Below are 12832 nucleotides of genomic sequence, written 5' to 3' on the forward strand. Positions count from 1 at the left end.
CTGAACTTAATGTAAAATATACAGAGACCTCTAAAATCACTGCTTAAATTACACGGGTCTTGTGGTTTTCAGAAAGAGCAAACTTTAGAAGTATAATTGTAAAAATAATGTCATACAGACAAAGAGAAGAGAAAACTTAGTGACAGCTTTCTCAAATCGCTGTTATTCCTGAATCATCTGAAAGCAGTACACGTGACTGGCACCAATATACATCAGCAAGTAAATCGTTGCAAAAGGATTTATCTTCTTTTTTGTAGAATCTGGAGGAAAAAAATCTATGAAAAGCAAGAAGTGGTAGAGAATGATGTTGTCGAAATTGCCTGACATCATTGGAGATAGAGAATTTACCCTGGAAAAAGGCGCTCCTTAGGGAGGAGCATCTGCACATTCCATTAGCATAAAGCACCTGGTCGGCCATATGAAGAAGTCTGGATTTTGTCATAAATGTGAAATTTATTTTAAATGGAGGATTTGAAGCAAGGGAGTAATATACCCTGACATATTTTTAAAAATCACCCAAGCAGCTGTGCAGGGTACAAACTCTGAGAGGACAAGAAGAGATGTGGAAGGGAGAAGGCAGCTAAGAGTCTATCCCAGGATGGCAAAGATGTTGGAGCCGGCCTCAGATGGTAATGGTGGAAGTGTTAGAAATGGCTGGATTCCACATTTATTTTGAAGGGCCAGACCATGGAATTTGCTTATGGATGTTCCATAAATAAGAGAAACAGAGGGCTCAGTGATGATTCCTGGGCTTTTGACTTGAGCAACTAGAAGTACAAAGTCTCCATTAACTGATATGGGGAAGTCTGAGGAAGGAGATGCTGTGTGTGCCAGGACTGGGGTGTGTGTGTGTGTAATTCTTCTTTTGACATGTTGAATTGGAGATGCTAATCCACTCCAACTGAAAAATAAGGAGGGAAGTGGACATTCAACACATGATGTTGCAACCTCCACCTCCTGTATTCAAGCAATTCTCATACCTCAGACTTCTGAGCAGCTGGGATTACAGATGCCTGCCACCATGCCGAGCTAAGTTTTGTTTTTCTAGTAGAGATGGGGTTTCACCATGTTGGCCAGGCTGGGGTCGAACTCCTGACCTCAGGTGGTCTGCCTACCTCAGCCTCCCAAAGTACTGGGATTACAGAGGTAAGCTACCGCGCCTGGCCTGAGAAATATAATTAAAGTACAGGGAAAATTAAAAGGGAGAAGAAAGTTCACAGATATCACAGCAAACGATAAATACAAAAGCCTGCCTTGTTTCCTAGAGCCCCTGTGTCTTAGGTGCCCTGAATTTTACCTCCCAGCGGACCACTCTTGTCCCTTCATAATGGCGCTCCAAGCAGCACCGCTGCACACCAATTCCGAAGCTTCCCTGCTTCTTGAGTTTAGGAAAAGTTATGCTTCTACTTCCTCTTTATTTGCTTATCACTGGAGTAGCAACTGAACCACGCAATTGGGATAAGTAACCTGATGCCATTTTGGGGAGCAATCTTTCATTTCTTCCTTACGTATACAACTGACCCTCACAGAGAAACTGTCTAGAGCAATAGGTCCAGAGTAGAGCTTTAGCTTTGCTTTTCACTTTGCAGCTGTGCTCTGTTGGGCCACTAAGGAAAACTCACTTTCAGCTAATGCTTATATGGGGCTATGGAAGTTGTCTAACATCCCTGGGGACAGAGTGTTTGCCCTGAAAAGGAACATTCCCTTGGCACAGAGCATCGTGTTGGCTGGATTTTAATATAATTATGACAAGAATACTTTTTGCCAAGTAACTGGTGGTTGGGTCATTTTGTGGTTTGCAAACCCATAAAGAGGAAAAGGCCTCTCACGTGTTTGGGAGAGGTGGGAATGGATCAAGCACTAAGGTTAGGTCTGGTGAAGTTAGGGAATAAGGCCAGTGTTTATGAAGAGTGATTCCTTCATGAGCCCCTGAAAGATGCTATTGAACCCTAACAACATTCTGGGAATACAGAGGAAGGCCCCACTGCCTCTACCTTGAGAGCATATCACAGAGAAAGATTTATATTTGGACTAGATTGATGAGAGCTGAGTAGGAGTTTGATAGAAGAGAACAGGGAACTGTCTGAATGTACAATGGCAGAAGTGGCAGGAAAGGCTGAGGAGAACTGTCTTCTGGGAGTGGGTTAGAGATATGGGCCTGGGCACCACATTCTGGAGCTTGCAATGGGGTATGTAAAAGCTTAGACGGGATGGTCTTTTCCTGTCCTGTGACTTCGTAGTGGGCTCACCTCACTCACTGTTGCAAACAAGCTGCCCCCATTTGAGAGAGAGCTGGAGTGGGGTCTCTAAGCCTCCAGCAACCACTTAGGAGCCAGCCTTGAAGCCCTGGCAGCTAACTCTTCCCATGGAGACCCCATAGTCCATTCTGTCTTGGGAAGACAACACAAGCTTGCGGAAGGTAACATTCCCCCTCCAGACTCCAGAGGCTCCAAGGAGACTCGCTATCTTCAAGAAAAGAAATATTCACTGAGCCGCGGATGGAGGTGAACATGGTTTGGGACTAACATGCGGCTGGATGGTTTCACCTCCATGGTCATACAGTGGTACTGGGAGATGAATGGGGTAGGGCGATCAAGATTTAGTTCAACATCAACTTCCGGTGGGGCGGTGATTGGTAGTTGACTCATTTTGGCCCCATTTGATATTCGCAGTCACCAGTTGGGGTAGGTGTGACTGTTGCTCCCATTTCACAGATGAGGACAGGATAGTTTGCTAGAGGTCACAGGACTAGTTGGGGAAGGGAAAGGGTGGATTTTAACCTTAGAAGGTAGGATTTTAACCTTAGAACCTCACGTTTTCTTAGGATCTTTCAGGGAGACCTTGGGGAAATTCCTTTCTGTCTTGGTGGGGGGGGGGGGTCTCCATTCCTTATTTGTAAATTAAGGAGTTCTTCCAGTTTGTGATTGTCTGTACTTTAACGTTTAAACGTATCACTTGGATAGGTTTTTAAAAATAAGGATGCTGGGAACCCCAATATGTTTAAGTAGAGTAGGTCTGGGGTGAGGCCCAGGAATCTGCAGCTTTTAACTAACCCGGGCATCAACAAAACTGGCGAGAAGCTCAGGTAAAGTTTATGATGCGTGAAAATCTTATTGTGAGCTATCCAAAACACATAAGGCTGAGCTCCATCTGCAGAGATCCTGTTTTGATATGCTTGGTTGGACTGTGGCTTGGTAATTTGCATTTCTCAGAAGTGAGGCCAGTCAGCTGGTCAACCACCCCGCCTGTCGCTCTGTGAGCGTCCCCGGTCGTCCGCGGTGCTTCTTTACTTGCAGCTTGTGGGAATGACATCTGCGCAGGCAGCCCCTTTTTAGCACCGCTACGGGCACGCGAGCCTAGCCCTTAAAATCCCAGCCCAGCCCTGGATTTGCAGATACTCAGGGCAGGGGAAGGCGCCTTTCCGCGTTTGGTGTAGTCCCGCATGCTGCCATAAGATGGCACCAGAGAACGCGCCTACCGGGATAGGGCAGGGCAAGGAGGCGGGGAAGAAAAAAAAGCGACGAGTGAAGATTGACATCCATTAAGTTCAATCTTTGGTTCTCTGACTTCCAAGCTTCCCATTCTCTTAGGAGGCTGCATTTGTGGCGCTAAAAGCAGGGATGGGCGTGGGAGATGCCGGGACATGTGCTCGCTGAAGATACACCTGTTAGTCCAAGGTAACTCCCGCTCGTAGTGGCTCAACCCTCTTTGTTAATTCCCCTTCCTCTCAGTTAACTAGGGCTGCTTCACCTGTCTCTAGGCAAACCTACTCCCCATCGCGCTGGGTGTTTTGGAGTTTTTAAAAGCGTCACAGGGTAAAGTCAGCTTTGTGCTTTTCCTTTTCTCAGCAGGTAAGAATTTCTGGCGCTGACAGCGGGGAGCTGCAGGGCGGGAGCGGGGTGAAGAGAGAATAGGGTGAGAGATAACAGGTGTGAAGCGTCCGTCAGTGCCAGGCATCGTGCTTTGGCACCTTCCATAAGTTTGTCCCAATCATCTTTTTATTTAATTCATTTTCTGCTCACAGATTAGGAAACCTCAACTAAGTGGCCCAAGGACAGTTCTTGGATAATTTTAGCTTCTGTCAGACGCCAAAGCCTAAGGTCTTTTATTTTGCAGAGGCTGCTTTGGCAGGATTTCAATGCGCGCAGGTCCTGCCAATCACTGCTCCTCACTCACTGGTCCATCCCGCTGTCCATGCATTCATTCAACCATTCATTTCTTAGGGGCTCATCTGCAAGGCGTGGGGCTAGTTGCTACTAAAAATACAAAAGAAAAGGGACGCTGATGTCAAGTAGAAGAGATTTTTTGAAAAGGTTTACACAGAATTGAGGTGCTCAGCATAGTTTCAACCTTTCCCCCCAACATGCTACTGATTCCTATTATGTTCCACATAATATGATGGATTCTGAAGATACAGAGATGGGTGAGATCTATCCTTGCCTTTCAGGAGCTCGTTGTCATAGGCAAGAGTAATCTCTGAGGTTTAATTTTACATACCTACTTTTTAACAAATTGAGCATCAACTATGTATATTCTACTGTAATTAATATATTAAGTAATTAAATATTACACACAATTTCTTATTTTTTAGTTGAAGATTAATCTAAATGGTGGTTCAAGGATGTCCTTTGTTCACCCTAGTGGACCATCGTAGGAGCTTCATGGAGTGCTTCCTCAGACTGCAACCTTACCCCCCGGTATGTGCTTGGCTCTATTCCTTCTTTCTGTAGCTTTCTGTCAAATGCCAGGCTTTTAGGGAGACTGGTCCTGACCCCTTCCTGTTTTCTCTCCTTTTTACTTGCTCCTATCTGAGGCCTCCTTTCTTGTTTCTTTGTTGTTCTTTCTCCTTCCATCATCCTCTGTGGTCATATTATGTGTTGTTTTTCATATACCACATCTGAGTTTATAGGAAATATGTTTACTGCTTTTTTAAAATTTTTGGTTTAGTTTCTGCCTCCCTGCTCCAGAATGTAAGCTTCAAGAGGGGCAGTGAGGAGTTAGTTCTTAACACCCATCCCTGACCGAGAAACGGTCGGGGATGGAGCGAGACAGCTTTGCCCGGTACATCCTGAAATCCCCTGAGGTGGGGGTGGGAGTGGAGGGAAGATCAGGGAATGTCCATTCATTTTATGAAGCTGAAGTTGGGTTAAGTCCTATTATATCCTATGATGTTGATTGTTAATCTCAACCTGAAACCCTCATCACTAGTCATTCACTTTTTACTAGCTTTGTGACCTTGAGTGAAGGTTCAAGTTTACCTTGTTTCTTTGCACCTCAGTTTCCTTATGTATAAAGCAGAAAAAAATGAAATTTGGTCATCCTAAAATGTGAGGTCATAGGGAATCAGTCCCTTGAGGGTAAAAGACAAACATTTGTGGATTTATAAGGCGGCAGAAATGATATTCTTCTGAGGGTCAAAGAAAGGTATTTGTGGATTTGAGAGTCTTCAGATATTATATCAGTAGCATATTTACATGCAGAAAATACTGGATAAACAATTTTAACTAATCAAATAGGCACAGAGATCTCAGATAGGAGCAGATAATAAGGTGAGGAAACAGTGGTGAGCAAAAACAATCTGATTAATTTTATGTAGAGGGTTAACTCTAAATGGACAATGATAGGCTCTCTGGGAATGTGTAATAAAAGTTTTAAAGAAGGATTCTTTAAATAGTTGTGACACACTGCAAGGGAAATTCTATGACACCTGGAACTAAAACACCCAGGGACTGGGTTCAGGGGGATGAGGTGTAGAGGAATAAAAGCATTTTGTATCACTTAACACACTCATCTAAATGGGAGGAGGGAGCAAAACAGGGAAATGATTCTATTGGAAGATGTCAACTTATTGAGGTGAAGGAGGAAACGGCTAATAGCTGTTACTTTATTTTATATAATAGTACAGAAATTTGTGTTCAATTATGAGCACTAGAAACAAACACTAGTGAGTGAATAAAAAGATAGTAAGGGATTATGATGGATAAGTCAGTTAATAAGAGAACTTGATGGATAAGCAAAGTAATAAGGGTCCACAGTGAAGGCAATTTCCCTTTTTGAAAAACATTATCTTTGGAATACACACAGGATATAATTTTCAAAAGAAACAAAGTATATATAGGGGAAACAATTTTCACTCATTCTCGAGACACTCAGTCCTTTTCCGTAGATAATCTATGGCTATACAAGCATAATAATTCTTTTTCAATATATTTTCTCAGCAACTAAGAAGTTCAGTGTTTGTAATAATAATAAGAAGAGTGCTGATCTGGCCTGAAATATAAAGTTTTACCTTAGATATTTGTCTCATAAATAGTTTTTAAGAAGTCAGGTAATATGCTCACAAGGGGATTACCAAGGCCCTATACCACATGAGTTTGGGGGCACAGGGAGATCAAGATTTAGAACAAAGTTAGGTGAAATCTAGGGCCAAAGGATAGCAGAAGGGTGTGTGTGTGTGTGTGTGTGTGTGTGTGTGTGTGTGTGTGTTGGGTGGGGCAGATGGGAACCTTTGGAGAATGGCTGTAGGCTGCTAGTGAGGTGCTATGATCTCTAGGCCTTGGTAGGTCCTTGTGAAGAGACACGGTTCTGAAAGTTTGGCACCCTTATAGGTTTTTTAATATTTTTTTTATCCACAGGGGTGACCCTGGACATTATTACTAAAACTTAAAAATTTCACCCCTGGGCACACAGGTTACCCTTCTTGTGGTGGCATGGCAAAGCTCGATTTGCAAGAGTTTCTTTTGGACTGTCCCCAGTGTATCCCTTTAAAAATAGGAGCTCCTTCAGGGTGAGGAATGAAGAACAAAATATCCCTTGTAACCTGTTTTCTCGTCTTCATTCCAAGGACTCTAGAAAGGCACAGCAGGTTGGTTTTGAAGTCTGGGTAATTTTTGTGCTGTCCATTCTCCCAAGTGGATGCCTCTAGTAAAGGTAAAAGGAAAGACTGTTTTCTGTGTCAAGGGAAGATTTATATGCAAATTCCAAGACTCAGATGCTATTTCAGAGGAGTTGGTGTCCCTAGTAAAGTAGAACTGGCCAGGTTCATCTGCCAACAAGGTCAATGGTATGAGGCAACTATGAGGAAACTGGCAGATCAGGAGGGGTGGAATCTTGAATTCTAGGTGAAGAGAGGATCAATGTGTTGAGCAAACACATGGCTGTCTTCTTATTTCCTATATGAAATCGTGGAAAAGACTTTAGAACAAACAATAAATAAGTTATAGCAGGAAAACAAAGAGCAGTCTTTTGGCCGGAAATAGAAACTGTTAAAAAGAAAAACAAAACAACAGAAATAAAAAGCATCTTTACGTTTGAAAGCGACAGAAGTTAAAAAGTGGAAAGTTGCCTGGAATGTGCTTTTATTGCAGCCTCTCTAATAAACCCGTCCCCACTCTATCTTCGTGTCTTTGCTTATCCTAAGCAGCATGGTGGCAGCCGTGGCATTTTTTGGCGCGGCTAAAGTGCCAAAGTGGTCGTTTTTGGCACTTGGGCTTGAGATGGCAGTGAAGTGGCATCGTTTGTCTGGGGAAATGCCAGAGGTTTGTTATCTCACACTATGGAAATTGAAGATGTGGACACAAAAGGAGTGGGTTTAAGAGCGAAAGTTTAATAGGCAAAAGAAAGAAGAGAGAGTTTCCTTGTGCATTGGAAGGGTGTCTGAGCAGGGTTCCGGGTATGGGGCGAGTTGTGGTTGGTTTTATAGATCAGCTTGAGGAGGCAGTGTCTGATTTACATAGGGCTGAGAGGATTGGTTGGAGCAGGTGTGCCATTGATGCGATACATGAAGAGGCTGGCCATCCCACACTAATCTTTAGTATGCAGATGGGGCCTCTACCTGGCCTGTGCCATGTCGCCTGCACACGTGAAGACAAAGAAAAGGGACTAGGAGGCCAGGTGCCATAGCTCATGCCTGTAATCCTAGCACTTTCAGAGGTCAAGGACGGTGAATCATGAGAGGTCAGGAGTTCAAGACCAGCCTGACCAACATGGTGAAACTCTGCCTCTACTAAAAAAACAAAACAAACAAACAAACAACAAAATTAGCCGTGTGTGGTGGTGGGCACCTGTAATCTCAGCTACTCAAGAGGCTGAGGCAGAGAATTGCTTGAACCCGGGAGGCGGAGCTGGCAGTGAGCTGAGAACGTGCCACGGCACTCCAGCCTGGGCGACAGAGCGAGATTCCGTCTGAAAAAAAAAACCCAAAAAAACAAAACCAAAACAAAACAAACAAAACAACAACAACAAAAACGGAAGAGGAAGCCTCCATGTTGAGTATGCCTGGCTTCCAGGTACCCCTTTTCTATTTATAGGTGCTGGCATTTAACTATGCAAGCTTTTAGCTTGCTTATCTGTGCTTGTGGCTTGATTTTTCAGGCTGATTTTTGTTAGAAAAGAAAGTATATGGGGGCTGCTTTTTCATTAAAAGAAAACCCTTACCGAGGGCTCCCTTACCTACACTAACTGCTTAATAATTTCTTTTAACTCCTGTATCAGCAGTGCTTGCCCCTGATAGGTGATGATCATGAGGGGGAACAGGAGCCTCTAGGCTTAGAGACAAGTGGCCAGCGCTCTCCTGATGGAGTGGTTCCCTCCCCAGCACCCCCTGCTGGTCAATTTGACAAACAGATGAACAGAAGTTCTCAAATACACAATAAACAGCCCCAATATCACCAGAAATATCAAGTTGGGATGGCATTTTTTCAAATTGTCGTTATATTTAGTCTGCATCATTGGTTGCTTTCTGAGGGAAGTTTTTTGAGTTCTCCCACTAAGACTGTGGATTTGCATTTTTCTTTTTGTATGTCTGTCAGTTTTTGCCATATATATTTTGTAGTTGCGTTGTGTTGTGAGGCAGATTCATGATCTATGTTGTGGGAGAATTCTGTATTTAGCAGATGTTCATCTTACGTTCTATTTTGCCTACTATTGATGGTATTACTTTTCTTTTCAATTTCACATTTATTTAGTGTATCTTTTTCCTTTGCATGAACCCTAGTGTGTTATTTCAGATATGCTTACTTATGTACTGACAGTGACCCCCAAATTCATATGTTGAAGACCCAACTCCCAATGCACTTGGAGGTGGGCCTTTGAGAAGTAATTGGGTTTAGATTAAGTCATGAGGGTGGAGCCCCCATGATGGAATTAAGTCCTTCTAAGAAAAGGAAGAGAGTCTGAGTTCTCCTCTGTCTCCACTATGGGAGGGCACAGAGAGATAACAGCCATCAACAACCTGAGAGAAGTGGACTGAGAAGAAAACCTCACTAGAGCCTTGTCATATAGCTTCCCAGTTTCCAGAAGAGTGAGAAATCAATTTCTGTTATATAAGCCACTCAGTCTATGAAATTTTGTTATGACAGCCAGAGCTGATTAATGCATGTTCTTGGATGTTGTTTTTAACTCAGTATGAAAAACATATATTTTAATAAGAAAATTACCCCATTCATTTTTAGTGTGTTTATTAATACTTTTGAACTTATTTGTGCCATATTTAAGAACTCCTCTTTCCTCTTTCCCACACTTCGTTTTTTTAATCCAAGTGCATGATAAGGTTTAGGAATCACTATCTTAACAGGACCATGAAGGGCTAGGTAAGGGAAGCTGGCTTGCATTCAGGGAAGAGGCAGAGGAGGGAAGTTGCCAGCTGGGCTGTGCTAAGATGACCTGAGCCCCAGATCCCGGATGTACAACCTCTTCTGGACACAGGACATGCTGGAGGCAACATTTTGAAATAGGCAAATTTTATTTCCTTTGTGTTCTTTCGTCATCTATATTAGCTTTTGCCTCTTAAGTGCCAAAATATAGCTGTTTATATATTTCCCCAAGTTCTTGAGTTTATTTTTTGTGTGAGAATTTTCCACCCTTTGAAATCCCAAATGACATGTTTCCTCTCTTTCTCAGACCATGCTTTCATTTCAGTCAATGTAACATTTCAGCTAGGTCTTAGGAGTTTAGAAATCTGATTGGATTGATTCATACTAAGCGGTAACAGATCTACCACAGCCTTCCAAGATGAATTGGAGTTTTTTAAAAACTCCATGACCTACACAATTCTTTAGGTGCTGGAATTGCACACTTTCAAATCGCATCAAGTGTAAACATTCAATTGTGTAGAGGTTAATTTTTTAAGGAGAGATGAGGATAGGTGTTGGTTAATACTGCTAGACTTTATTACAAAAGACAATTCTATCAAGATTTCTTTTGTTTTTTAAATCTAGACAATCAGAAAGAGTGAAAATGCCAATTTTTTTTTTCTTTTTCCTATAGCTGCAATGTTCATAGCAATCCAAGTTCCCATAACAGGGTGAGAGAGCAAAGCCGAATGAGGCCATGGCTTTTTTGTGAAGTGTATTTCTTTTTTTTTTTAGATCAGGGATTCAGAAATTTTAATATAAGTGTTCAGTTAGAAAGTTATTATGCTAGTGCATGGCACGTGTCCTTTCCATCATCTGGATTTTTCTGATTTTTTTATCTGGCTCACTCTTACTCACTCTCCAGTCTTCATCTTAGTGGTCACTTCTCCCCGGAATGCCCGTGACCCCTTAAGATAGCAGTGCTGCAAATACCAAAAGCTGAACTTATAACCAGACTCACAGGCAACACCTTGTCCTGTGCCATGCTTCACTAATGATGAGGAAATGAGAAAGAGTAGGAGAAAGGAGGCAAAACAAATGTCATTTCCATCGCAGAGGCCTCAAGGCCAGCCCACTTGATTCTCTGGAGATCCTATTCTGCATAACAATGATGAAAGGTAGCCTGGGAAAGCCATTTGTCTGAGGCTTCACCTTTGATACTTTACTAGTTACTAAACTAAGAGACAGATTCCATTCTTTAGTGTACCTTTGCCTCATAAATCCATACATAGCAGGGCTATTTATTTCCAATAAAGTATCCATATAGATTAGGTATATTCTATTGACAATTTTATTAAAGTTCTTCATTTATCTTCCAGATAGTAGATTCTATCAACCAAGTTACATAAAGAGTTCTGATTCCCAGAGGTAAGAACTGAGCCTGGCTTTCTGGTGACATGTTTACTGGTAACCCCGTCCTTCCCTACAACGCTTAAGCATATTTAAAGACTATACCCTCCCCTGCCTCCAGCCTGGATTGTGAGCTCCTCAAGAGCACGGCTGTGTCTTTTAATATCAAGTCTCCATGTGAGAGAGTTCCTGCCGTATCATAAATGCCCAATCAACATTTGTAAGTGAAGAAAGCTATTCTGTGGTATCTGCTTTAATATTAAGAGATGGCTTGCCCAAGATTGCTAAGCAGCTTCATTGTCTAAAATGGAACTAGATTCTGTGGGTAGCAGGTCCATTGGTGCCACTCACAGGGGGCCTCAAAGTAACCCGCCAACCCCACTGATCTGCGGGAGTCTTTATTGTCTTCCAGTACAGAGACGTAAAATGGTATATTCTTCTGACACAGATACTTCTGGTGTCGCACCAGCAGCTGTGCCATGTTGCCTTTCTTTCGGTATTTTTCCATGCAGTAGCCCATTCCTACTTCACAAGAAGGGTCCATGGTTATCCATGAGATTGGGGTCCCCTCTGGGCCGAGCACACAGGCTGCTGGCAGGACTTCTATGCAGCGCTTGATGTAACGCAGGCTCCTCTCATTCTTCCCTCGCTTCCAATTGTCATTTACCAGCCCGGAATAAGAAATATCCAGCTGGGCATAATTAAAGTTGGGAGTTTTCCTGTAGAAAACATAAAGAAAGACAATAACTTTCATCCCCACTCTTGTAATTTCTGGGTACCATTCTATTCTAGAGATCCCAGGCCCTCTTCTTGTTTAAAGACCCACCAGTGCAAAGTTGCGTATTTTGACCATTGATAACCTTTATTCATCCCAAGCAATGGATTCATACTCTCTTCACTCCAAAACTGATTTATGTGAGTTACAAAAATGTACAAGGAATGGCAATTATAAATGATCAGCACATGATTTTTGTACCTCTCAAATTCATCATCTGGTTGGCCTGTCTCTGCCCAGCTTCCAAGCTTGCTTTTATTGGAGGCATGGAGTTTCAGGAAATCTTCTGTAATAAAGAGGCCTGCTCTTGAATGCTCTACCTTCACTGAATTTGAAAATGCAGCCGCTCTTATCTCCTCACCCAAACTTTCTTGAAGACCTGGGAAGAAAGGCAAGAAAGCAATATTGTCAGACATGGAGTTCTCTACTTATACTGCTCCCACCTGATTAAACCTCAGTGCTTAGTAGTTCTCAGACTTGAGTTTACACCACAATCAGGAGTCCTTGTCACACCACAGATTACTCTACCTCTCCCATCCCACAGAGTTTCTGTGAGTTTATACTTCTAATGAGCTCTCAGGTGATGCTAATGCTATTCGTTGAAGACACAATTTGAGAAGCACTGCTGGTTGCCCATTTCTTCAGACCCATTACCTTGGATTCGGAGTCTCTGTTTCCAGTTTATGATCTCACAATTTTTCAAAACGTCTTGTGATTTTTGAGGCTCTTTGGAGAATATATGATATATGTTTGTGGATGAATCCATGTCGTCTGTCATCTCCTGTATAGGATGGTGAGAGGTCAGATCATTCCCTTGAACTTTTTCTTCACCTCTCGCTGATTGTAATTCTCAGAAAAATGAAAATTGAAAGGAAATTTTTAACACTGGCCCATGATGGCTGCAGTTGGGCACACGGATAATAAAACCCAGGCCTATAAGCTACTGCTGACCTCTTAACTGTGTAACTGGAGTTTGTTAAATATTTAACACTGACAAGTACTGGTTATAAACCTGCTTATCAGATGCATAACAAAAACAGGATGAAAGCAGTCACCCTCCACCAGGCCTTATATA

General features: G+C 42.6%; 1 protein-coding gene and 1 long non-coding RNA gene across 11 annotated transcripts in view; one reads left to right on the forward strand and one right to left on the reverse strand.

Moving 5' to 3' along the window:
• The first annotated feature begins 1177 nt into the window (after positions 1 to 1177).
• Positions 1178 to 12832, forward strand: part of LOC105496097 (uncharacterized) — a 34870-nt gene continuing 23215 nt past the window's right edge. For 2 of the 7 annotated variants that reach the window (XR_003021412.2, XR_011610547.1), the window contains exons 1-3: positions 1178 to 2419; positions 3575 to 3677; positions 4592 to 4697. This is a non-coding gene — a long non-coding RNA (uncharacterized lncRNA). Of the gene's footprint in view, positions 2505 to 3574; positions 3678 to 4591; positions 4698 to 10951; positions 11025 to 12832 lie in introns of those variants that run through there. The other 5 variants (XR_003021410.2, XR_011610548.1, XR_011610550.1 and 2 more) reach the window with 5 other exon arrangements.
• The window catches only part of LOC105496098 (glycine N-acyltransferase-like protein 1), a 29002-nt gene continuing 27077 nt past the window's right edge, over positions 10908 to 12832 (reverse strand). For all 4 annotated transcript variants that reach the window (XM_071074561.1, XM_024797390.2, XM_071074562.1 and 1 more), the window contains 3 exons: positions 12412 to 12538; positions 11959 to 12136; positions 10908 to 11701 (listed from right to left, as the gene is read on the reverse strand). In XM_071074561.1, coding sequence (XP_070930662.1) covers positions 11284 to 11701; positions 11959 to 12136; positions 12412 to 12538 — 723 coding nt within the window. In that variant the 3' untranslated portion in view covers positions 10908 to 11283. The remainder of the gene's footprint in view (positions 11702 to 11958; positions 12137 to 12411; positions 12539 to 12832) is intronic.

The sequence above is a fragment of the Macaca nemestrina genome, chromosome 12, assembly GCF_043159975.1.
Source record: "Macaca nemestrina isolate mMacNem1 chromosome 12, mMacNem.hap1, whole genome shotgun sequence".
Classification (NCBI taxonomy): Eukaryota; Metazoa; Chordata; class Mammalia; order Primates; family Cercopithecidae; genus Macaca; species Macaca nemestrina.